This window comes from Synchiropus splendidus, chromosome 1, assembly GCF_027744825.2.
Source record: "Synchiropus splendidus isolate RoL2022-P1 chromosome 1, RoL_Sspl_1.0, whole genome shotgun sequence".
Lineage (NCBI taxonomy): Eukaryota > Metazoa > Chordata > Actinopteri > Syngnathiformes > Callionymidae > Synchiropus > Synchiropus splendidus.
Window position 1 is genome coordinate 17,939,746 of NC_071334.1, and position 26,796 is coordinate 17,966,541.

General features: G+C 42.5%; 1 protein-coding gene across 3 annotated transcripts; it reads left to right on the top strand.

Annotated features, from left to right (window-relative positions):
* The first annotated feature begins 495 nt into the window (after positions 1-495).
* kita (KIT proto-oncogene, receptor tyrosine kinase a) lies at positions 496-20,109 on the top strand. 3 transcript variants are annotated; one of them, XM_053864259.1, is made up of 21 exons: positions 498-742; positions 3,503-3,757; positions 4,089-4,373; positions 4,440-4,579; positions 4,987-5,179; positions 5,273-5,459; positions 7,178-7,293; positions 7,369-7,483; positions 8,416-8,600; positions 10,951-11,057; positions 11,161-11,287; positions 11,758-11,862; positions 12,681-12,791; positions 12,914-13,055; positions 13,257-13,351; positions 13,416-13,543; positions 13,849-13,971; positions 15,762-15,873; positions 15,952-16,051; positions 16,189-16,294; positions 18,090-20,109. In XM_053864259.1, the coding sequence occupies exons 1-21, from the start codon at positions 682-684 to the stop codon at positions 18,255-18,257; spliced, it is 2,961 nt and encodes a 986-aa protein (XP_053720234.1). In that variant the 5' UTR covers positions 498-681; the 3' UTR covers positions 18,258-20,109. The 3 variants fall into 3 exon arrangements, with proteins under 3 accessions (XP_053720236.1, XP_053720234.1, XP_053720235.1); XM_053864260.1 differs by having other exon boundaries at positions 499-742; positions 5,008-5,179; XM_053864261.1 differs by lacking the exons at positions 15,762-15,873; positions 15,952-16,051; positions 16,189-16,294; positions 18,090-20,109 and adding an exon at positions 15,307-15,755 and having other exon boundaries at positions 496-742.
* Positions 20,110-26,796: the final 6,687 nt, after the last annotated feature.

The following is a 26,796-nucleotide window of genomic DNA, read 5'->3' on the forward strand; positions in this document are numbered from 1 at the left end:
TTTGAGTAGACTATCTTTGCCATCTACTTCTGTTTTCATAGTATTACATCCTCATTTGCCCTCACGTGTTTACATCTCTAGAATTCTACCTTCGTACGATTGAAGCGCCCCCTAGTGATCATCCTCCACAAGGTGTATCAAGGTGTTGGCACCACCCAGGTCACAATATTTGGACAATTGAACTTGATCGACGGTTCAAACCCATTGATGGCGTGTGGTGAGAATGCGGCCCCCCTCGATGACGAGGGAACTGAACCACAAAGTTGAACATTTGCCCCCAAAGTAGCTCCAAACACACAGATGCGTGTGCGCGCAGGGTTTGAGCTGACACCTCCCTCTGTGTGCGTGTGTGTAAGACGTTGCTGTTAAGACTGGAGTCACACACACACACACACACCGGCTCCGGCTGCATCTTCCCCTCCGGCTCTCTCTCTCTCTCTCTCTCTCTCTCTCGCTCTCTCTCTCTCTCTCACTAACAGCATGTTTACTGACGGGCGATCGCTGCTGCTGCTGCTGCTGCTGGAAGCTCCACCAAGCATCTGCGCCTTTAAAAGCTAGTAGCTGCGCTTCAGCCAGAGCCAACAAACGACTTCAGTCAGCGCTGACAGCCAGACCTACTGTAAAGCTCGAGCGACCGCCCGGCCCCCGGCTCACCTTCACAGCGGGACCCATGGAACTGTAATGATGGAATATCACTGGAATCTACTGGTCTGGCTTTTTCTCCTGCTGACCTTCCACCCGGGTAAGCCAGGCTGCCACTGCCACTTGTTGCGGCTCACTTCGGAAGCTTCGATTGCAGTTTGCGTAATTACGCATCAGTGATCGTAATCCCGCAGGAATGATGTTACCGCTCTGGAAGTTTTACACTAATCTTTGTCACCAGAAAAGCAACCGAATGAGGTAAACGGACACCGGGAGTGAGGGAGGGAAACCTGACGCGCTCTTTCATAATTTATCATTTCGCTTCAAATGTTGGACGTTTTGAAGTAAATAGGCTGTCCGTGCAATGTCGACTGACAAATTCACCTGCGCCAAATATCATTTTATTGAATATTTTCAAATAAAAGTGACTTTAAACTAATATCGGCACTACAATTAAGTTGGAAATCCTGAATTTATGCAATAGTTGCCCTCCAGTTTGTCATTCTGTTATTGAAGTAACAGAGTTTGTTTCATACTTAGAGTTGTCATCCGGCTACAGAACTTCAGTTATTCCTTTATTTAAAGTCTTTATCTTGAGGGCAGGTTGTGAAGAGCATATTGAGATGATTACAAATTGGTCTCATCCGCACATTGCAGCTGCGTAGCCCATGAAACACATTATCAACTTTCTTTGTTCCATATAAAGGAGCAAGACTTTTATTATTATTATGACTCAATGTGGAGAATTCCTTTTGAGCTGTCATGAAACCCAGCCAAATCGCAGCTTTGGGTGGGATCACTTGAGCTTCATCGTGGTCCAAGATGGCCCTGGAGAGCAACGTCATGCCCATGTTGTGTCAGGAGGGAAGTTTACCGTCTGATCCTCTCCCTGTCAGGTGCTGCAACATGGCACCACATGAAGTTTGCCTTGGGCGCTATGTTTGGCACCCGCGCCAGCTGCACATTACGCTTTCATGAACTAAAAAAATTCCATCTACAAAAGAATGTGCAAAAGTTCTTCGGTTAGTAGAAACAGATTATACCATGTAGGTTTTACATGTAAGAGGTCTTTTTTCCAGTTAAACCTGTGAATATAACATATTACAAACATCAGCGTTGGGTGTGTTAAAGTCCACAAGTCTGATTTCTCTGGATCTCAAAGCTCCGGATTCACAGAGCACACTCGTGGTAAATTCCAAATTTGTTGACATGTAAACAGAAAGGAGGTTCATCTCTTGTGTCCTTTTTTGATATCTTGTCAGGCACAAAGTAAATGCTCAGAGACCTGTTTATGTAACCAACACTGGGTCAAACAACCTTGTCTGGTCGTGATTAAGATCCTCAGATTTAGTTGTAGTCTGATAATTCATGAGTTAACTGAAGTCCTCTTCTCTGATGAGAAATAGCTGCGTCGCTGTGAAGTTGGTTGGAGCAAGGCTCCGGGGTTAGGTCTGTCATGTCGTCACCATCATCAGGTCAACACACATCTGCCACACACTTGTCCTCGGCTGATCGATGCCAGATTCACAGACAGAACACCGACTCATTTCAGCGACTAATTGATCCAGAGCCACACATACGCAGCTTAGCCTGCACCTGAGCTACATAGCTCAAGTCTGACAGCTGTTTTTAAAGTGACGTCAAGCCTTGCTCATGAAATGCAAACTGTAGTAAATGTCCTGGGGCCAGAGGCTCACTGTATCAGTCTTGTTTGGAAAGCCGGAGGCCGTTTTCTTCAATTTCGTCTTTTGTTTGGTAGCAATGTAACATCGATGCAAAAACATGACAGGCATTCATTTGCATTTTAGCAGTTGACAGTGTTCCATGCAGTTGTTGTTGCGGCTCATGTAAATGTTTGGTGTGGCAGCCTGCCACATTAGTCAATAGACGTGTTGCTCATCATTGGGAGTTCTCGCAGCTCCACTGTTGTTGTTCCTCCTAATCGCCTTCTGCCCATCTTTCTCTTCAGTTATGTTTTCCTTTTTTCCCCCAAGATAACAGGGAACATTTACTCTCCACACCTGCTTTCAGTTGGTGCGACAGATTAAACCTTCAGATAACCAACTTCATATGTGTCCATAACTTTAGGCATGGCTGACGTTTTTTTTTTTTTTTTCAAGCCAGAGTGTGACTGAATAATGTTTGTCAGAGTGGAATATCGTTCTCTTTTGTCTCAGGCAAGTGCCTTTTCTGTGAACTTAAGTGTGTTTGTAATACTTCAATTATATTATTCTTCAGTGTTGGTGCCCGTATTCAGATTATGACACCTGGTTTATTACTTGTACATGTCAATCATTCGGATCAGTGTGCCAACCCTTTATTGAGGTAGCCGTTTGTTTTTCAACCTGGAAAAAAGACTGTACATTCAATTTAATGAATAATAAGAGGGTTTGTCATCAGTCAGAGACTCAGAGTGGAGCCAAAATTGACCCCTTATCCCGCATAGGATAATTGATTTGACTTCTTCATAATAACACATTTGTTTGTTAGTAATCGTGTGCTTCGAAGTTGAGAAAGTCTTGTTGTTTACATCTGGTCATGGGATTGCACTCTCTATCCTAATTGGTACAATGTTTGAGAAGTCGTAGGTGTTGACAGTGGCTGCCTGCAGGGCAAAAGTGGGGGTGCTCTTCTTCAGCATAACATAAACCGTCTCTTTGTCTTCTTTCTAGCTTTGAATTTCCAACGTGCATGAGCCTCAAGTTAGTTGGAATTTGGAGGGAAAAACTGCTCCATAAGTAAATTCTATTGCCAAGTCTATAGGGTGATCTACTGTTGACACAAACTAGCAGTTGGGAAGCATATATGAGGGTATGCTGACACATTTACCAGTCTTCTACGCTCCCCTTGTTTGAGACAGGACACGGCAAGCCCACCATCAGCCCATCTGGGTCTCACTTGGTCGTCCCGCTCAATGAAGCCTTCACCTTGGTCTGTCAGGGTGAGAAGGAAATGCAGTGGCAGCGGGAGGGTGGTCGGAGAGTCCGTGGAGAGAAGAAAGTGGATGGGATGTCCACATTGCACATCAGCATTGCCAAACCAATTCACATGGGCCGGTACAACTGCCTGGAGGGAAAGTCAGGCGAGACAACCTCCATCTACGTCTTTGTAAAAGGTAGGTTGATTTTCAGTTGGGTAAAGAAAAGATGCAGATTTAAAAACAGGAAGCGTTGTTTGCTGTATTCTGCGGTTGAAAGCGAAAAGTTGAAATAGTCAGTGATCTGCGAGGTTGAAAACCAAGTTATTCTTCATTGTGAAATTTATGGCCTTGTTATTGTGCTGATACCCTGTTATTGAGCTCCACTGTTTGTCTTCAGTAAGCCTGTAAAAAGAAAATGATGTGTCAAGCTGAACGCCGCCTCAACATCAGCAGCCCTTAGTTCTGCTCACACACACCACCTTTGATGTGCAATTGCATTGTTTTTTGTTTTTTGTTTTCTTGGCAGATCCTGAAAATCCTTTCAGAATATCGATGGTTTTCAACGTCCTCACCCGTGAGGGAGATACTGCCTCAATCTCCTGCCTAGCAACAGATCCAACTTTGGCTGACCTGCACCTGGAAACCTGCTCCAGGGGAGCGCTGGCCTCTGGTTTGCAGTATTCTGCCAGCCTGGAGCAAGGCATCACTATCTACGATACACAGAAGGCTTACGAAGGCTGCTATGTGTGCACAGGCGTGCTCAGGAAGGAGAGAGTCAGATCACGTAACTACTATCTCACGGTGAAACCAGGTAACACAGCAACATATCCTCTATCAAGAGAGTGTCATTCTAAGATGAACCCTGATCCCCTTGCAGTGCCTGTAGCGCCTCCTGTCATCGACATGCAAGCTCCCAAACGCGTGATTCTGACGGTTAGCGAGAATCTCTCGCTCACCTGTAACACCACAAATGTCAATGGCGAGATCAATCTGAAGTGGGTCACTCCGCCTGGCTCGGTGAGACAATCCTGCTTTTCTTTCCACTTGTCATTCTTGAAACATGAATAATCATTTACTGTATTTTATTTATTTAATTAGAGTAGCAAAACAGGACCATGTTTTAAATTGTAATCCCCTGGCTGGAAGCAAAATGATGCCAACAACACAAAAGTGATGACAACCCTGGCCACTTAGCAATAATTTCTTTTGCATGAAGCCCGCACGACAATGGGAAACATGACCGAGGGATAAGCAAATACTGTATCTGATGTTTTGGATGCCCAGCATCATCAAAGTTTCTCTGCCTCACAGACTGCTGTTTGCACTTGTGTGACTGATGTGTGTCCATGTCAGTATATCTGTGTGGCTTGCAAGCGCAGACATGCAGACAGGGTTAATCTCTAGAGATCTCTGGGCGTTGACAGGGTGCCGTCTGGTATCCACAGCAACCAGCGAAGGTTGACGGCGCATCTCGTATCCTGGCCGAAGACTTCAACCATGCACGCAGCGCCACATTGCACATCTTTGCAGTCAAGTTCCAAGATGCTGGCAGATACTCATGTGAAGCGGAGAATGAGAAAGGGGTCAGCACGCAGTCGGTGTGGCTGGATGTTTATGGTGAGTGAGTGAAGAGTTTCAGCCAAAGTTAGGAGTCAAAGTTTAGGTGTGTGCGGTGAGACTGTTTAATAAAGGGATCTGTGTTCTTTGCAGGAAAGGGGTTCATTCATTCATCACCTGCGATAAACAAAACCATCCAAGTCCGTTCAGGGGAGAGTTTGGTGCTCAAGGTGGAAATGGAGGCTTATCCCAAACTACAGAGCCTCTCCTGGCGTTTCATGGGACGGGAGCTGAAGAACACAAGTGACCATGTCATCACGACACACACTCACGAGTACAGGTATGACTCACACGCACAAAGATGGGACTTCTCGTCGCGCAGATGAAAATGTTCATTATCTTCTGTCTGAGGAATTTCACACCTCCTTCAGTACTGGTTTTAGGTCAAGAGGTGTTCTCTCTCACAACAGCTGCTGATAGATTAAAACTGGAAGTGCCTTTGGCTTTTTTGTGACACAAAGCCATAAATCCCAGTATGTACATCAATTTCATAGTCAATAAAGCTGGGGAATATCTTCAATACACCGCTCTGGAACTCGTCATAAGGCAAAGTGTTTTGGCACAATCCTCACACTGTGAGGAGTTGCGTTTTATTGGAGAAAGGGAAGAATTTGAGTGTTATATTTGACACAAAGCACATTTGTAGGTGTTGAATTACAACCTTTAACTTTGATCAACCCAAACACTGTTGTTAGTGAGGTGGGCTTGGTCTCCGGGCGCAAACTATCTTCAAGGAGGATTGAACTTGCACGCTGGCTATCAGGTCAGCGTGCAAGTTCAAACCACTTGACGAATGGCCTGACTGCGAAGTTGAAAACAGTATATTCAGGAGGCTTTTCAGGGTCTTGAGCACAATATTTTCTTGCAATAAGTAGTACCTCAGTGTTGTGGAATTTTCATTTGGCCCTCGGGATCTGAAACTGTTGTGGAATAACAATGACCTGGATGTAAAAACTGACCAAGGGGTCACGATTGGCCCCTGGCATGACGTAGACCTGATCTATCTGATGCACGACTGTGACTTTGTAGAAGAGGGGGCCATGCCTGATCAGTGATGTTTTCATTTGCAACTAGGAATTTATATGCAGATTATGCAAAATAATAATAATAATAATAGGTTTAAGACTTGATGGTCAAGGTGGGCTTCATATAGCAGGGCGCTGGTACTGATAGAAAATGAATCCTAGTTATTAAATTAATAAAAATGTCTGTGGATCAAAAGGTCCCTGGGGCAAGAGTGTCATCTTGCAAATTTATGATTACATCATTGCTCCAAAATAATGAAATGCCTGGATTTAAGCTTACTTGAAAGTGTTATCTGAGCATGAGATGTCAACGTGTTTGCACAAGCCATTATTGAACAAGTATTTGTAATTCAGCGATATAGACAAAGGCTTTCACTTCCTTAATGTTTAATCTTCAGGTACACACCCACGCAGTCTCCTGACTGAACAAACGGGTTCACAGCTTGAGTTGGCCGATTGGATCAAGTGTTGCACGTTTTGCCTTCGACTATTGGCGCTGAGTGTTGTTCACATGGCTGAAGTGGAATGTCTCCAGCTGAGTTGAACAAACTGGCTCTATTTCACTGCAAATGCGAGAAAACATGTCATGTCTAGTATCAACTAGAACACAGGTGGAATAGTCTTCCTGAACCCACAGGTCATTTTTGTGCTCTGATCATGAAAATAATTTCACATGCTGCCAAAAATTGACTTGTTTTGAAGGCAGAAGTGAAGCACTGCTCTTACAGTTCTTCACGGTTCACTAATGTGAAATATGGTTTAAATGGGACACTCAGCTGATGCTATTATACCACATCTTCCTTTGAAGTTGAATATTTATTCATTGCTGTTTGGCACACCCAATGTTCCAAGCCAGCTTTATTCCCGTCACTGTCGTTGATAGACTGCATAGAGGGAGTTTCATGGATAGAACTTTGCATGTGGATGTTTGGTCATTTCAGGCGAAGACATGCTGAAATGTAACTGTGCTCAGGTATGTCAGCGAGCTGAAGCTGGTGCGACTCAAAGTGTCGGAGGGCGGAGTCTACACCTTTCAGGCCTCGAACAAGGATGCAAAAGTCAACCACTCCTTCACCATCTTTGTCATGAGTAAGTTCAAGAAGAAGATGTTGGAGCCATGCATGAAATAAAGCTGTCAGTAATCTCACTTAAAATGATGTTCAGGTAAACCAGCCATTGTGTCTCATGAGGGCCCAGTGGATGGACAGGTGCGCTGTGTGGCTGAGGGGTTTCCTGCCCCCCAAATTACATGGTTCTACTGCGAGCAGTCATATGTCAGGTACAGCATCTGGTGAATCGGTTCCTAAAGCACTTGCTTCACACTGAGAGATGAATCACTTGCGATTGTTTTAAGGACAAGGGTTTGGAATCTTATTTTTTTCTACTAAACTCTCAAGTGATATGTTGCAAATTCTTCGTTAAAAACAACATGGGAAAGGAAAACAAGCCTCAATGTCCTGATCATTATGTCCTCATTTTTCCATTCACGATTGCTGCTTTCCTGCCTGAATTAATTTCAATCCTGGATAGACTTGTATTTGCCAGGAGAATTCTTACTTAAATGACAGTTTTCCAAAGTAAAGATGCAATTGCCAGCCAACTTGCGGATAAGTGTTATCCAAGACCGCCTTGTCTTGGCAACATAACTTGCGTGCAATGTTTTAACTGTTGAGAACTTCGCAACCTGATATCCCAGCCAACCTCAGATGTGATGTACCGTCTCATGAGATCTTATGGATCATCTCAGAGGCAGAGAATAAAGACTGTGTAATGATGATGACGGTGGAATATTGGATTTGACTGCCACTGGTGGAGCTTCATGCTATAGAACCAGTCTACATATAGCGTGTCAAAGGCGTTTGGTAGTCACAGCCTATAAATCATCAGTGATTATCCAAACATGATCCAGACATTTCAAATGACACTACAATCCACTTAACGCTCATCAGGTCCAGGCACGCGAACTAAGGTGGTGGGACTGTGACCTGAATGGACCTTTGACCACAGTTATGTGTGTGTGTTTTTTTTTATTGATGCATACAAAAATAGGCTGAAATGACACATTGTTCTGGTGAATCTCACTCGCCAAGTCATTGTGCATTGTGCATTGTGGTGTTTCTGTTTACTGGGACGGAATGTGTGTTTTGCAGCAGGGTATGTCAGACTTGTCTGCTCCCTTGCTGAAGAAAAGCTTTGTGATCTTGCACTTAGGTGCTCCCAGCAGGTGAATGCCACCCAGGAGGAACACAACATCATCACTGTCACACTATTCAGCCCCATGTTTGGCAAAACCGAGGTGGAGAGTCGGGTGAACATCAGCAGAGGTCGATTTAATACTCTTGAGTGTGTGGCCACAGTGGAGGGGGAGCAGGCCTACACACTCTTCTCCATCAGTGGTGAGCTCATAAACACACACACTCACTCACATTTATATTTATATACACTATATATTTCTATATATGCCCCTTGTAACCTTCATCAGAACATAATCATCAACTCAAATCATCTTCAAAACACGATTTGGGGGCTGGATTAGTGGCAACATGTGTCTCTGTGATGGTAATCTGTTAGGTAAACAATACTATGATTCCTCTGGTATTATTAGGTGACACAGTCCAGTTGGGATTTGTCTGCTGTTGACTTAAGAGAGCTGTAACGGCAAACCCATCTGCTGTGATATCTCAAAAGCATTGGCCAACTGGAGGCCACAGAAACGTTTTCCCTGTCTGTGAATGGACGGGTTTGTCAGCCCCACTGGGGTACCGCGAGTAAGTAGGGGTGCATTATGAGGCTTTACAGGATCGTGCCCGTTGTTTTGGATACTAGCAGAGCAGGCGGAGGCGCAGTGTGCGTGGCACAGTGGGAGTCTTGCTGATGGGAGGGTGTTGTGGGTCTGTGGGTGGCTCGTGGGTGTCAGTGAGAAGGAGTAGAGAATACACGGCTATTTAGATACGACTGACAGGTTTAAAAGGGATTAGTTCCTGCAGACTCTGCATTCTACAATTTGAAGTGGAGAGAAAGCTTCTTATCGCTAAAGAGCTTATTACACCCCAGTGTACACTGAACAAAACAATAAGACTTTACCGCCAGCCAACACAGTGTAACAGAACAATGGTTTTATGCCATTATTCATCTGTGCATCCTTGAAACAGAGCTTCATGTACCGCTATCATAGCAACCAAGCGCAGAAGGACAGGCACAGTCATTCTTAGGAGTTGGTACCAACATTCAGAATTAATTAAACTTAATCAAACGTGGACCATGTTTTCTGAAACTGAACAGACACTGTTCTGTTTCTCCTACAGCTTTTGAAGTTGTTTTTTATTTTCATAGAGCAAAAGGTCAGTTTTTAATTCCTGCATTATTTAGTTATTGTTTACAATTATCGTGGGAAATTAAAGGCAGATGATCTCAATGGCAGCAACCACCCTGGGAATGTTTTATTTGATGTAGTAGCTGACCCCAGATGTTCTCCATATGTTGGAAAATATTTTTTTTGCCATACAGTATGGACACAGGTGCAATAATTCAAAGTCTGATCTGATGCAGATTTAAACATCTGTTTTTCAATTTTTCCAATCTGAAATATGTGCCAACCTTATAGTTCATGCAGCAGAATATTGCACAGTCACTCAGCTGCTGCCTAGGACACGAACAAGCTCTTATTTACAGTATCTCCAACTTGTGTTTTAGGTTGTTACACAAACATTGTGTGGCATAAGTCTAATGCTGTATAATGTGCACAAACAGGGGTATTAATAAATCTGCCCCTTACTATGTGCTACTGAGAGAACACGGTGAGCATGCTTGTCTCTGGAAGGGCAGGTTATGGTCACATGTTTTGAACAATGATACTTTATTTTACGTGCAAGGAAATACCCGTTTCATGTCAAGAGTACGGCATAACATTAAAAACTAAATGAGTGGGATGCTGTCACTTTAGAACCAGACCAATCAGAAAAGCTGCTCTGGGTTACTGTAGCTCTTGTTGGCCTGTTCACTGAGCACTGAAACCAAGCAGTTATGCAGATGTTGAAGACTGTTGCTGTTTTTTCTTTTAAATACAAAACACAGAGAGCGTGGCTCCAACGTGTAGTTAAAGCTATTGGGTGTGCAGATGTCTGCGTCTCTGGAATATTAAACCACATTCTACTTTTCTGAGCCCGAAAAAAAGGGATTTTACAACTTTCTTTATGCTCCAATTCAATCCAGAGATGAGTCACAGTGAAGTGTTGCAGACCTCTAGTTGAGCCCTTAAATGACTCCCCACTGAGGTCATTAACTTCAAACATCCTTTCAATGACCAGCACCGTGTTGCACATAGAACCAGCTACAGCTAAATGTTGCTGCCCTGATAACCTATTGCAGGTACTTGGTCTTTTTGATAGCTTGTCATACTTAAACCCTCTTCTAGGATGAACAAATATAATGTCACGTGATGAGGAAGCATCATGATGAACGTCATGACAGTAACTGTCAGTAAAGTGAGCATCGTTCGAGGACAGATCCCAAAACATATTCAAGTACTGTTCCTACTGTATCATATCATAAACATATTGCTTTGTCATAATAAAAAAATCTCATGCTGACAATGCTAATGAGAATGTTTTTCTCTAGCGTTTTATTGTTGTCAAGGTGTCATGTAGCGTTTCACTCCATTCTATGATCATTTTACAGTATATGAGACCAGCCCAGGCTTGTCCTGTTCTGTCCTGCGCAAACAAAGATTCATCTCTTTTGTTTCAGAGAAAACTGTTCCTCACGACTTGTTCACACCGTTGCTCATCGGCACCGTGTCAGCGACATGTGTCCTCTGTCTCATCCTTTTCATACTCTTCTACAAGTACCTGCAGGTAGGACAGCAGGAAGCCACGCCCTTTCTCTTCGGATTTGAGTCCCATTACCGAAAAACTGCATGTTTCAACCGTCTTCTATTGCTCTGGGCTTTTCATAAAGAAACCAAAGTACCAGATTCAGTGGAAAGTCATCGAGGGTATCCACGGGAACAACTACGTCTACATCGACCCCACACAGCTGCCGTACGATCACCAGTGGGAGTTTCCCAGAAGTAACTTACGATTTGGTGAGTTAGCTTGGTGTGAAGAATCCGAAGATCCTTGTGCCCTGTGCTCCAACTCAAGATGTTCTATCTGTCATGAAAAAATGCAGAGAAGGGAAGTGTGGTGTAATAAAGCCTTGAGGCGATAAAGTCCTTATTATCCACCCTTACGCTGCGTTTGGCATGACATCATCTCGGCTGATTGACAGACTCTGTTTTCACTGTGCATGGGCAGAGCTTCGACCAACTCTGGTCACTAATCAGTTTATACACACACTATACTGTAAAAGCCCACTCCCTCACTGCAAACACACAGCAGTCTGGGTGTCGTTTTTTTTATTTATTCATTTTTTAACTTGAACAGGATCCTGATTGTCCGGGTGCTTACACACAGCCGTGGGCAACAGCTTGTTTGTCCTCGCGTGGCTGGATGCCAATTGCACTAAAGGAAACAGGGTGGGGAATAATAGTGCTGTGTGTCTGCATGTCTGCAGGGAAGACGCTCGGATCTGGAGCATTCGGGAAAGTGGTGGAAGCTACTGCGTACGGACTCTCCAAAGCCGACTCAGTCATGACTGTGGCTGTGAAAATGCTCAAATGTAAGTCAGGAGCTGCTCATCATGCCATTTGATATTTGATATTTCACAGTATCTGTCATGACCATAAAGGTCAAAGAGGTTTTGATATACTATGTTTGGCACAGGCTCCTCCACTTGTGAGCACAATTTGTCACATACCTCCTCAACATTCAGCAAAAAAAAAAAAAAAAAAAAAGTAGCAAGCAGCTACATCTAATCCGACTACCGTTTCAGTTTTCAATGTTATTTTATTTTGAAAAAAATGTACATTTTCTTCACCTCATTTCCGTTGTCCATTGTTATCTCACTGTTAAAACAAAGAACAATGCAACAAAAAGTGCAGAGGGAAACAATGCTGTACCTGATCTTTGGGAACACGATGACATCACGGATGATTGTTGCTCACACGTATGTTAGAAATGAGAGGCTGAGAGAAGACTGATTGTCTATGCACACCGATAATATGAAGAGGATTAGGTTGATGAGCTGAAGTTAGAGTTCATTAGACAAGAGGGATGATGGGAAATCATTATAAAAAGGCTGACTTACTTACCAGCTGCTCAGTTGTTTGTATGTTGCGTCTTAACAGCGGTTATATTTTCGTGTGTGTTTACTCACTTTCCTCTCAGAAAAGTGTTGTCTTGTGAGTGTACTTCTGTCAAGTTTAAAAGTTGAAGATGGGTGGGTCCTTTCAGGAAATGTGTTGCAACATTGACAAACGCAGCAAGAGATGGCTGCTGCCATATTTTTCATTCCTCACTGACATCTCCTTATGATGAGACTATTAATCTGTTTGCCGGTAAATGTGTCATTCTCACTTAACCTTTTTTATTCAACAGCAACCGCTCATGCCACAGAGAAGGAGGCCTTGATGTCAGAGCTGAAAGTCCTCAGTTATTTGGGAAACCACATAAACATCGTCAACCTCCTGGGAGCCTGCACAGTTGGGGGTACGGCAAATCGTTCAACTCAGCAGTTAACGCTCAACAGTTCTTGACCGATTCAAGCGCTCGCTGTCTGTTCTGACTCCATTTGCAATGGGATCTCATCAAAATGTGTTTTCGTGTTGCAGGCCCGACCCTGGTGATTACAGAGTACTGCTGCTTTGGAGATCTTCTCAACTTCCTTCGTCGGAAAAGGGAGTCTTTCATCACCTCCAAATTTGAGGACAACTGCTATTACCACAATGTCATGCTGCAGAGAGAAACAGCCGGGTGAGCGCGGTTCATTGGTCTCGTAAACAAATGTGGGGAGAGTTTTCACCGGTCTTAGATAACTATCTTTTTAGGCCGTAGAAATGTCTCCCTTGAGAGCGACTAAATCGTATCAGCTATGATATTGCACGTGTGAGACCTGCTGACAGGCCAGGATATCACAGACAGTGGTACTGAAACTGCTCCTTTTCCTCCTGACAGCGACAGCTTGCAGGACTACATGGCTATGAGGCCTTCTGCTGCTGGCAACCGGCCATTCACATCATCCGCTGAGACAAGACGCTCGCTACGCAAAGGCAAGCCAGACATTCATCTCTGAGCTGATCCTAAATATAGAAGTCATTTGGATTGTTCTTTCAGGTGGCTCTCCCTCTGAAGGAGACATGGAAAACGAGTTTATTGAGGATGGTCTTTCTCTTGATACTGAAGATCTACTGAGCTTCTCCTACCAAGTGGCCAAAGGGATGGAATTCTTGGCATCCAAAAATGTGAGAATCAAAATCAATATATTTTGTGCCGCATACGTGTCGCACTGATAGTGAGAGTATAAGAAATGCATGTCGGAGCAAGCTGGTTAAAAATGTATCACTTGTGGAGTTCGGGATCCTGTGGCCGCTGCGCTCACGTATCGGTGTCAGGGGTTGCATGTTACAGACGCAAATGTTGAAATTCAGCACCAAGCCTCTTTGGAAAAACGCTCTTCATTTACAGCTGAAGTTTCTTATTGACTGCTCATGCATATATAACATGCTTCCTCAGGTTTTCAATATAGATGATGTGATTTCCTCCGCAGTGCATACACAGAGATCTAGCCGCCAGAAACATCCTGCTAACTCAAGGAAGGGTGGCAAAGATCTGTGACTTCGGTCTGGCGCGGGACATCACCACCGATTCCAACTATGTCGTGAAAGGCAACGTAAGTTTGCAGATACATCACACACATGGTTCAATTATCCATTTATATCAGGGGTGGGCCCACATTTGTATTGTGAGGGGCCCTCTGGCCAAAAGACAGAAGGGCAGAATTTAACTTATATTTTATCACTTCACTTCACTTCTATCACACAAATAGAAAACAAAACAGGAAAAAGTCTAACGTCAATATCGACAGTCAATATCAGTCACACATTCTTTTAAAGTGGTGAATATAAAATTTTAATATAAATAAAAAAATATATTATATAAGATATGGAGACAGTATTTTTGCAAGGCATTTTTTTCAAGACCTTTAATTGCTTTTCAACATTTATCCCTTTATTTTGTAGTTTTTCTCTGGCCTCATTGGGGCAGCACAGAGGGCCCGAATGTGGCCCCCGGGCACCTCTGATTTAGATCAGCTGGCCCTTTCAAAGGAGCAGAGCAACAGGTCTCTTGACTCGTGTGTAAGCAGAACCAGCCACCCACATGTTTTGAATCCAAACACGGGTCTTTTATTATGCTTTCAAGAAAGGATGATTCTTCAATGCCTTTCCACGCACTGTTCTCGTCACAACACTCATTTTCTGGTTTAATACACGTGGTTGTTATAATGCACGCAATCTCAAGTACAAAATGATCTGTCATCGATTTCAGTGTGGTGATGTAGCTGCAGCGGAATATGGTAGCAGTAGGAGGCGGGGCAAAACTATTAGCTTTTTTAAATTATTGTTAGCACAGATTAGATTAACTAAACTTTAATTGATTTCATTCATTTATTAATGTTTGCGCAAAAACAACTATGGCGAAAAGGTGACCTTTTTTTTTTAAATAGCCGAAGAAGCAATTCAAACAAACTGGATCTCTGCTCCAACCTGCTGTGGAGCTGCCAATAAAGGATATGAGTTTCGAGGATGGTTCCAATATAAATTCGCCACAAAATGAAGGTCTTTCTTGGCAATGCTGCGTTTACTGGAGGATTTCATTCCACTGAGGGAAAAACAAGGAACACGACTTGTTTTACTTGGAAGGCGTCTAATCATCAAGAATGGTGGGACTGTGCTCTAAAATAATACTGACACTTCTATCTATGATAGGATCTACGATGTGGTTGTCCAAATAGTTTTTAATATAAAACCAAAAAAAAATGTACCTCCACTTCAGATCTGCAGCGATCAAGCAGGGTCAAGCGTCAAAAATGACATCGCAGACTGGTTCCATCTGTCTCAAGTGTGAAAGAGACATAATGTCTGTCAGTACTTTCTGCAGCTGTGACACTTCAGTGTAGGTAACTGGAACCACAGACTACCATGACTCGTTTATTTGTGTAATAAAGGTCCGCTGATCAAGATAAGGATTCAACTAAGGCCAATGAAGCAGACAAGATAAGTGTACTTTATTAATCCCGTTGCCAGGAAATAAAATGTCACACAGCTTGTGTCAACAACACTGGCAGTAAAAAAAGAAGTTCAAACATGGCACAAAGTGTAGTATATAAAAGGATATTTACATGTTTTTCTTATCTAAAAATAAATAATTTGCGACATGATATAGGCATATATTTAAAGGGTGAAGCATACAATATATATCCACGAGATACAGCTCAACTAGTGTGTCAGACAGTTTGGAAAAAGAGATCGTAAAAAGTGTTTCAGGAAAGAATTGCTTGTCCAGTATATTATTTGATCACCCTAGGCTTAAGGCTGACATGAAAAAGAGTGTTATCGCTGCATGTTAGCCCAGTCAGCGCTGCATTTAACATCTCATGGTTGTCTATATGATCTCCACCAGGCTCGTCTGCCGGTGAAGTGGATGTCTCCGGAAAGTATTTTCGAGTGTGTGTACACGTTTGAGAGCGACGTTTGGTCCTATGGCATTTTGCTGTGGGAAGTCTTCTCCCTTGGTATGTTTCTGTCTCTAAATCAAGGTTGGCACCGTTGTGTCTACATGGGGTCTTCACGTATTACACTGTTTCTTTTAGGAAACAGCCCCTACCCAGGGATGGCTGTCGATGCCAGGTTCTACAAACTAATCAAGGAAGGATACCGGCTAGAAGCCCCTGATTTTGCACCGAGTGAAATGTGAGTCTGTGTTGAGAAGAAAAAAAAATATTGCTATATTGCTCAAGATATTAAGGATTTGACACCCTGCTACTAGCCCTTTCCAGCCACCTGTTTGTTATCATGAATGGTGAAGGTTCACGTGTTCTTCCTTACAGGTATCAGATCATGATGTCCTGCTGGGAAGCTGACCCATTCCAGAGACCTCCCTTTAGAAAGATAGTGGAAAGGATTGAACAACAACTGTCAGAAGCCACCAAGCATGTAGGTTAAATTCCAGCCATATTGTTTGTGTTCACTTTTAAAAGAATTCCATTCCTCCAGAGCAATGAACTGAGACAACAGACGCCCATAACATATGGCAGCTTTATAGAGTGATGCAATGGCAATGGGGTCCTCATGGGAGCTGCAAAAAAATCTATTTTGTCATGCCTTGGCATGAAGAAAAAAAGAGGTTGGTCCCATGGGAGCCACAGGAAGATCTTGGTTAATATAGTTTAATATGTTCCACTAGAAAGCTTTTAATGTTTGCGTTCATTTAGCACAAACTCCCATCATTTATGCTTGACAGCGGACTGGCACATCAATGTTCCCATCATTGTCTTCAGCTCTTAAACACTTCAGGTGTTCATTTTTGGGCAAGTCAGGAGTCGCAGGACACATCTGATACATGATGTAGTTACGTATTGCCTGGAACAAAACTCAAGATTGTTTGTTGTTGATGACCTACCTGTAATGGGGTAGATATTTTGTTGCGAGACTTTAATGGGACACACTCTACTCACTTGTCAAAATATTACATTTCAGTACTATCTGGATCGAGATGGGTTTTAGGTTGGCACAGTGATGCGTTCATGAGGAGAAGAAAAAAGAGAGATAGAATGTGACTTTGTAAAACGCTATCAAGTGAAGAAAACAACTTCCATGTGGCTGCCAAATGTGTTGTTGTTGCTCATTCAACATTGTCTAGGCTCACTGTAGAAGATTGCTGAGGGCTTGCCAACTCCAGAACACAGATGTTTTGACACCACTTGAATGCATCAGTGTTTCCAGCACCCCGCAAATGATCTCATTTGAACAGCCTATCTATCAAGTTTCGACGTTCAAAATGTCTTGTTCATAAATGTGGAACCCTGCTGCAAGTTTATAGACTGTATGACTTGATGGAAAACTGACGTCCACTTTCATTGGTAGCCAACTTCGGGGTCACTTTGACTCAAAGAGATCTATCAGGGGAACCGTTTATTGGCCTCACTGATTCCATCTGCCTTCCAAACACTGGCACCATATGTAGCAAAGCAGGCTTAGCGACTCCATCCTGGTCTAGTAAGAGTCACTGGTCCCTTGGTATTAAAGACTGAGCACGCTGACTTTGGCACACATGCTTCTCATCATATGGATCAGTGGTCACCCTCTCACGAGATGCCTTTGGATAATCCCTCTCATCCTTTTGGCACCGTTTTGTAGTCTGTGTGTCACTCAACAGTTTTTACTTCTTTCCAAACAAAGGCATTAATACGTTTTTAAACATCACAACTGATTATTTAATAATGCATCATGACTAATTCTCAATAATGTGACTAAGACGGAACACACGGGGCAATGGCTTTGTGATGTATTGCAATTTAACAGAAAAAATAAATGAACAGACCGTTTTGTACAGAAGAATCTTTGATTTGTTGTTGCCTCTTGTCTTGAACACACCAGCGTTAGAGAGTCCCAATGTTCGTTGGTGGATTTTGCTGGTGGCAACATACACTTGGCAGGGTCTAACATGGTGAACAGTCATAATGAAGTTCAAAAGAGAAATATAAACAAATATCTTGTGAAGAGCTCACCCCCAGGGAAAGGGTTGCATGCTACTGGTGCGACCCTCAGATAAACCCGCTGGAGGTGAGCTGCTGTGTGAGGCAGAGAGGAGCCGACTATTTCTTTGAATCGAATGTGTTGCAAAATGTCTGTAAACTGTGTGCACATAACTGTGAAACTTTTTGGGTCATTAATGTTCATCCTTTCACAGTCACATCCTTGATCACCACCATATTTATTTTATTTCCAGATTTATCTAAACTTCAGCGCCAAGCTTCCTGTGATATCCAGAGGAAGGGAGGAGCAGAGTTTTGAACTGGTCACCTCCACTGACAGCTCCAACACCTCCACGCAGCCGTTACTCATACAGCATGAGGTTTTCCTGGAAGGAGACTCTTCCAGAGCTGAAAGGGTGTAAGGACCTCCTCCGCCTGCATGGCAGTGTCATAAAGTGCCTCTAATGCTCCTGCTAATAACCACCTTACATGTCACCCATGCCCAAAAACTGTCCCAGAGGCATTCATGGACACATTAGCACCTGTTCAGTGGAAGAACATAAATGGAAGTCACTTTTTGCTTTTTGAATGACTGTAATTATTGCAATGCTCAGCACCATAAGGGCAGTCTGACCCCTCAACCCTCTGTGTGTACAGCAGAGAACTGCCACGGCACCACAGCGGAGTGGTCAAGAGATGGGACTCTTAAAGATGTGGCTTCCCCATGTTGCTTTTGTCCTCCTCCCTTTGACTTGTCTTTTTTTTTGTCATTTTGATGATGGACAATCCAAAGAAGTTTGCTGTATGTTCACCTTCTTTTGTGTTTTTACAACAGTAATGATCGCACCGTTTTGGGGAGGTGGTTTGATGACGCACATGTGGCTCTTCAACTTCAAATTGTTCCCAACAGCAAGAGATGTAGCTTCAATCAGCATTTTTCATTGCCAGTATTACAACCTGTTCATCAAATTATTTATATGAAGGAAAAACAGCATCAGTGGCCAATGATAAATTGAAACACAACATAGTTTGCAGACTATCTGTTAGAGTCCAGAAGTGCTGCCAGTCGGGTCCTGCAGTTGTATATGGGGGTGGCTACATGCTTTGGTCGGACTTTTGTTTTATATAAGGTACGTTTGGCTGAAGTGCATTCGACTGTACACTTTTCAAAGTTACACAACCGTTGCTGGGATGCAGTGTAGTCAGTGACTTGACAAAAAAAAAAAAAGCTCTGTTGATCTGTGGTGAATCTGGTGCGCCGTTTTACTTTTTTGACAGCTGGACTGACGGAGAGTTTTCTTGTAAATACCTGGTTACGTTTCTACAGTTTCTCTCCAAACTGCATACAGTGTATATTTGTTTACATCAGACAGGTACTGCCATTTAAGAGGTGTATTTAATGTTCTCTTCTTTCTTGACCTAGGAAGCTTTGCATTCATTTTGTTTGTTTCTGACTTGCTGGCAGTGGGTGTGGTGTTATTTGAATAATGATCAAGTCGTGGTTAAGCTAATACGAACTGCCATTAAGAAGACTGCAGTAATGCCCGGGGCACTCTTCTCCATTTGGTCATCAGGGCTGCGTGTTCAGAGGTCGACACTGAGTGTGTCCGTCAGTTGGTCATCTCATTGTTCCTTGCCAGTAGCTGGTTTCCCACCAGTCCCGAACATTCAGCTGTTTCCTCCAAAAAGAGCGAGACAAAAGCTTTCATCAGCCAGTTGTCTGCACGAGTACAGACCATTCACACGTTCCAACTGACGGATGTAGCTAAAGGAGCACAAGAAAAGTGTCTTGAATGTGTGTGTGAAGTATGTGTGTGTGTATGTGTGTGATAGTGAATAAAATACAATTTGTGTGTGCAGGACAAACCTATCCATATTTGATGAGGTGCCACATCTGAATATTTAAAAGCTTTAGGCTACCAGCACTCCACGGTCTGACTGTTGTGTCTTTTTGTAAATATAAAAGTGCATAAATTGTTACATTATGATGATGCTTTTTATAGATATTTATCTTACCGAATGAAGATGTGGTACATGCATTTAAAAGACAGTATTTTTCTTGTGCGGAAATGGAAATGGAGAGGTTTCATCATGACTGCAACGCGTTGGTTTTACCCGGTCCACATTTCAGCTAAAAAAATGTTTTGTCCTAAACACAGAGATGGAAATGTCTTTGAAAGATTTTTGCTTCGTATTTATTAAACCCCGTGGCCCTAGTCTTACATCAACTGCTGAGTTGATATTGCCTGTGTGACTGTAAATAAACTGTTATGTTTCCACACTACAATATGGTTTGGTATTTCTCCAGATGACAAAACACTAGATGTGGCTTTTCAATGTAAGTGATGCAGAGAAAGTAAGAAAATTGCCATTTGAACACTATTTCAAAGTCTATTGAAGCCACAAAAGGACATCCGGATTTTAAGGAAGAGTAAAACAGAGGAGCTTGGCGTCATCATGGTCAGTTTCCTTTGTTTTGGGATTGAACTGATAAGACATAGGAAGGAAATATATTCACTCAACATGATTGTGGATGTTGTGACTTTTAGTGTTTTTGAGAAGAAGTTGAACTTTTTGGCTGTACTGAACAAAAAAAGAGTAAATTACATTTTTAAAATTACAATAAGATAAATAAAATACATTTACCATTTCAGACATTTCTAAGGAATATGAAGAGCCGTATTTTTTCCGAGGAAGGCTACTGTTGCCCTCAATTTAAAAAAGATAAACCTACAACATCAAAGGAGGATATCCTTCTTCTCCAGTCAATGTTGGCTCACCTCTACTATACACTTATCTGAGCCATCCTCACTCCCTTCAGTACCCGACGCATCAGACTCGAGTGATGTTACTTGGTATATACTGTACATAGTAACATCCAAAGAGAAGAATTGGTTTTAGTTTTAGTTATATAATTTGCATTTTTTGTGTATGTATAATGCGGCCACACCTTCTGAAAAGCAGATTTTTTTTTAATGATAATATATGCAATTGAGTCAAATTTCAAGGATGTGCGCAAACATTGTTTTTTGGACACACTACATACCAAGTGACAGCATGCAGCCAGTTACATTGGGATACCCAGAAAATAAAGTGGGTGGAAGAACGCTGGGTTCAACTGAAAGCCTAATGCAACAGCAGGGATCGCTGAATGCTGCATCCAGTTGAAATAGTCCCCACCTTCCTACTCAGAAAAGCATTGGACAATTGCTAGCACTTGAACTTAGTACAGCGTGCCCCTCTAACCCAACTGCCTCCCCATGGTCTAATACGATTTACTTCATTAGGGCAAATCTCTGTGTGATATACTGTGCAGAGGGCGCGGTGCAGGACGACAGGTTTGGTTCACTTGGTTCAATTCATTGCACTTGGGTCCACTACCTGACCTGCCTCTGGGCTCACGCCAGCCCTGGTCTGAAACATGACAACAAGTTGTCAATTTAAATCTGTTCTTTAATACAAATCTAAAAATATTCCATCGGTGGATATGCTCTTTCCTCTCTTGAAATGTAGTCTTTGCTGCAGCTATGACAAGGCGAGTGGGAACAAAGTTGTTTATGCCCTTGTAAGCTTGTAGTTGCTCACAATAAAGTGTTGGAATTTGTAACAAACCCCTTAGTACCCTAATTAAACGCCCATGACTACAGTCGAGTCCCTGTAAACCTGCGAAACATCTGCCATGGGATCATTATCATTGAGTATGTGACAAAGTAGTGAAGCAAACTGTCGTTAAAAGGGTTCATAAAGCTAAATTGGTGAAAATGATGAGATCCATGTGGAGAGGATTGTATTGACTCTTGAGTGTTGAGAATGTTTCATGCATTCAATGTACTGGAATGGTAACAACAATCACTGAATGTTCTAAAATAGAATTTAAAATTAATGAGTTGATATCATTTTGCCATAAATTATAATTATAATTAATAAAAAATATTTATTTATTTTATTTCTTTATTTCTTTTTTTGGGCCACAACATGGAGAGGCAAACAAGTGTCTAATAGCACTTTCATTTTTTTCCCCTTCGTATAAAAAAAGACAGATGGAGAGAAAAAAGTTGAATACAGTTTGCAACAGCTTTACTGTCACAAAGAGGTGTCTCCGGTTACTCAACTCCCTGTGGTTACTTGCCGCAGCTGTAAATTTGATAACCATGTCATTCTCCTGTTGATACAGTTGAAGATAAGTATGGCAGTTTAATTTCAAGATTTTCTGTTGTTTGTTGAAGGATGTTCCACATTTCTGTGCGCTGGACAATTGGGGGAGATTGAAAGCAAGTTCTATTGTTTCACCAACAGTAGGTGTTTACATCATCTTGTGCACAATTTCATACACAGTTTTATCTTTTGAACCAGGAATACCATGTTGTGGGAATGTATAGCAGTCCATTCTTGAAGAAAAGAATGAAAAATCAATATTTTGCAACTGGGCTGAACCACACAGCACAATTACAGTATGTTCATGCCATCTGTTAAACGTCTGTTTCTTCGATTAAAATGGAATATTTCATGAGGTTTCCAGAAACAAAATGGCCTTCAGCTCTTCCAGTATTCTGTGATGGCCATGCTGTAGACAACAGGGCCTTTATGTAGGACCTTATTTTACCACATCACAAGGCCTTCCTCGACATCATGTGAGGCTGCATGCCTTCCCATGTGATGCTTGAATGCCATCATATTTCCAGTATGCCTTTAAGGGAGATGAACTCAAGCCGCTGGAGTTCCAGTGCACTTTTTGACTCTAAGAAAACACCAGTGTTGTCACAAATTGTGTCGTGCAGCACTCCCTACTCCTCCCTTTAGTTTGAATAGGCTTTTGCAGTTAAACTTATTTTAAGGTGAGAAGGAAGCCCACATTGGTGCCACATAAGGGTTACATTTCGGGTCACCACCATTTCCCATATTCGCTCAAGCTGCTCAGGAAACGTGCACCCACAAGAGGGGTCCTGCCAGCCAGGGGTCTTGATAAACGATGGCTGTGGGTTGGCATGCGCATGCAAGTGTGTGTGGATGTGCTGCACAGACACTCTTGGGTCTCATGCAAGAGAGAGAAGCCGGATCCCTTGGTATGCAAATTATTTTCAGGCATATGCTTGAGTAAAGTTGTATGTTCGTGGGCAAACAACACTTCAACTAGGCGATCATGGGGGAAATGACTCAAATACTTGTAGAACACACTGTGATTCACACACAAGGGAGGAATAACAGGTGTGTGGTGTGTGTATGTGTGTGTTTTCTGCGTGTGTGTGAGTAGTGGTTAACGATATGCTGGGTTGTTGAGGTCACACTTTATCTAAGGTACACTGCACTTCCTCATCTGCTACGCGTGAACCGTCTGTTGCCATCGCTGTGTCAGGCACTTAACGGACTTCAGTCCCCAGCAAACAGCACTTTCAAAAACAGACGGATGTCATGAAGTTGTAAATTATACATATGTACATGTTACTGAAAGTGAAATAATGACAGTTCAATATATTTATTCATACAGGAAAAGATGCCTTCGGCAAATAATAAGCAGTGTTAGGAAGACTTAAACTTGCTGTTGATATAGACGCAATTCGGTGTAACTTGCTGGCATATTTTGGTCACATGGCTTTATCTAATGCTGTGTTAACTGGGTACTACTGAGAGAAAGTAGTTGATAAAGCCACTTTTTTAAGTTTTAGTATTACAAACTTTCACCAGGTAGAGAAATCTAGTTAGTGGAACTACGGCATGACTGAACTAAAATCATTTTACAAGCTCCTCTGACAAAGTCTCTCACACTGATAAGAAACATTGAGTCAACAAAACACCCAGTGAGGTGGTGGAGAGGTGTAGAAGTTCAGGTAGAGAACGCGCATCTTCAGAGCAAGGTTATTGGTCACGAGTCCCTAGAAGGTTTTGGGCTTCACTTGTGCTTACATACACCACGCTAACCAGAAGAAATACCTGATTTGAATAAAAATGTAGCACGTAAACCCATCTTTCCGACTGAATGACTGAAATGAGCTTGTGACAAATTTTGTTCGCCTCCAAATCGGTGGATTCTGCTACTGTTGGTCGATGTGCACAGCTGATCCAACTTTCTCTGCGTGACTCGCCTGAATTTTGTGTCACTGAGTTTGTTTACTACACGTGTCATGATCAATAATTTCTCTGGAAAGAAAACCATTCTGCAGCAGTTGGAGTTTAGTTTCAGAATAACGTCAAACAAATGTTTTTTGACCAAACACATGCATACATGCATATATACACACATCATCAGGCCTGTACAGGGTTGTGGGGGGTGTGTGTTTATTGTACATTTTAGAGTGTCGGTTTACCCTATTGAGCATGTCTTTGGGCTGTGGGAACTGAAACTCTACACATAAAGGTCCATCATAATGAATGATAATAAATAATGTTATTTTCTTGACAAAATGTGTTCAAGTCACAAACGGTGGTTTGCTTACAAGTGGACCAAGGAAGTAGTGTGGTGGAAGAGTCTCTTTTTCTACCTTTCCAGCTTTTAAGGCTTGACTTTGTGGTACTGTGAAGGTCAGTAGTTCAGTTCAGTTTAGACTGCAGGAGCGGCACATCTGACTCAGGTAGTCTGGTGTCATGAACATGTTCATTCAGACTGCAGAACTAGCGTCCATGTAACCGCAGCTAGTCTTTGCTTACCTCAGCCAAGACATGCTTGGTTACGAACAAGGACACAGAGATTCCTCCAATCATGTTAACCAAGCATTAAGCTTACTTTGGGCAGGTCAATACATGAAGCTGGATGATCTTTGATGTCTATTACGGGATTTGCCGGTCCATCCTAATGAGCTGGTGAGTCAGTAGATTAGTGAATGTGCAATCTAGGATCCAGGCTTGAAAGGCAAGTCTAGCAGTCTAAACTAAGTGTGGCCACGTATACAGTGAGTTACTGGTCAGGCTGAACCATGTGTCACCCCTTAAGCCACTGACCGCCCGGCTCCTCCTGGGTAATCTGAGGACTCTCTTCATTGTGTTCTTGGTTCGTGCTCTGAGCCCAGATCAGCCTGGGGTTTTCCACTCAATGTTTCATGTCATGTCAAACTGCAGACGTGAGGAATGGTCTTGAAGTCTGAAAAGCTTTCCATTCCAGCATGTAGACACAAATCAAATGCACGTAAAACGTAATTCGTGGCACATGAATTTTCTGAGTTCATTTGAGTACAGTCTGGTGGTGGTGTTTGGGCAAAATATACTGCCACCTGCATAAGGGATGAGTTAACTGTTTTTCAGCGCTTCACCAACTAGGTTTGGAGAGTTTAGTTCAATCCTCTCCATTCTTTTCCCATCGCCATGTGACTAATCATCTTGCTGTGATATATAATTTTTTCTTTTTCTTCAGTCGAATATAGTTAGACTTGGAAATATCGTGTCTCTTCAGGCTTATCCTCAGGAGAATCACAGTAAAACCTTCAGTTCAATTTCCCCAAGGCTTTTCTCCTAGCCTTCTTTTGTGCATTAGAACATTCCGTCGAGCACAACATATCACCTGTCCACTCATCAAATATTTAACTGCTGCTGCAAAGCTAACAAAAGCGTGGTATTGAGTTTATCTGGAACGTCGTCCATTGCACTTATTCTTCCTACCATGCAGTCCATTGCATGTCTCATGCTTATTCTTTCCACTGATATTCCTTCACTGCACTGCTTTCTTTGTATGCCTAAAAAGCCTTCTCTTCCCTCATATTTGAAGAAAGAAAAACTACCTCCAAATTATTAGTAATTAGTTTTCCCGCCCGCTCTCTAGTCGCTTGTGACTTTGGACACCATTCAAAGATCAGGTTTTAGGTGTTGAGAACAATGAACTTAAAAGTACTCAGCTTGGCGTTTCATTTTATCATAGGTGGAATGAGTGGAAGAGCTGGAATTAATGTGCGATCTAAGCAGCACATACGCAGACATTTCTTACTTTTTTAATAGACAACCTTTCATTTTTTTTGGACGCAAACCACAAACAAAGATGTAGTTTGAAATCACCACGAGAACATCACCTCACAGAGCAAACCTTCACACACAGCAGGCTCAATTTAAGTCATTCCACTTGAAAAGGTCAAGATCGTGGTGGCACCGCAGTTGTGGAAGGTCATTTTTAATGATCTGTCTATTTTAAGGCATGTTTTAATGAAGAAAATGTATTTGATAATTCATATTAATCTAATGAGTTGGCACCCTAAAACTGCCTAGCACACTGACTGGGTTGGTTTGCTAAATAAAGGGGTTCATCCATCGTGGCATTGTCCCACAAAGGGAAGTGCGTGACAACATGAAACACTTGTATCACCACACCACGCCTGAAACATCAGATGATCCCAACTGCACCATCGGGTAAATCATGTATGGCAGCAGACCCACATTCTCACTCCCCAGGTGTCAAATAGCAACTAGGGGCAGGCTGACTTCTGCATCCCAGAGTGAACCCAAAATAACACTTCCTCGTTGTGTGTGGACAATAGGTTGGCAGACACCATTCGGGTTCTCTCCTTATTTTCAACACATTCCTTTCTCCAAGTTTTCCCTTTTAGAGATGGGTTCTGTCAGTGGCAATATTTTTTCAGTATATATTTCTTTCCTTAATACAAATTTTCAGTTAATAAAAAAAAATAAATAAATAAAAAATAAATTGTTTAATTGATTGTTTAACGTCAGATTCAAGAAGAGCAATGCGAGTTCTGTACTTGTTCAGGACCAGTGTTTGGTTTTCATGGACAGGATTTCAAGGTGCAGCTCTGTTGAGGGGTTTTACAGTTTGGTGGCCTGAAGATCCAATCGTTGCTCGTTGCAGAGGATTTTGTATGCATGGCTTCAACGTTGCAACCTTCAGCTCCCGGATCGGTTTGCATCTGAGTGTGAAGCAGGTGGGATGAGAATCAACACCTCTAAGTCTGAGGCCATGGTTCTCAACCTGAAAAAGATGGATCGCTCTCTCTGGGTTGGGACTTGCCTCAAGTAGAGAAGTTTAAG

Bases quoted from the DNA above. Each gene is read 5' to 3' on its own strand.
- kita (XM_053864259.1), top strand. From the start codon at position 682: ATGATGGAATATCACTGGAATCTACTGGTCTGGCTTTTTCTCCTGCTG. The intron at 3,758-4,088 runs GTAGGTTGATTT...TTTTCTTGGCAG, and splicing joins CATCTACGTCTTTGTAAAAG to ATCCTGAAAATCCTTTCAGA. The intron at 11,058-11,160 runs GTAGGACAGCAG...CTTTTCATAAAG, and splicing joins TCTTCTACAAGTACCTGCAG to AAACCAAAGTACCAGATTCA.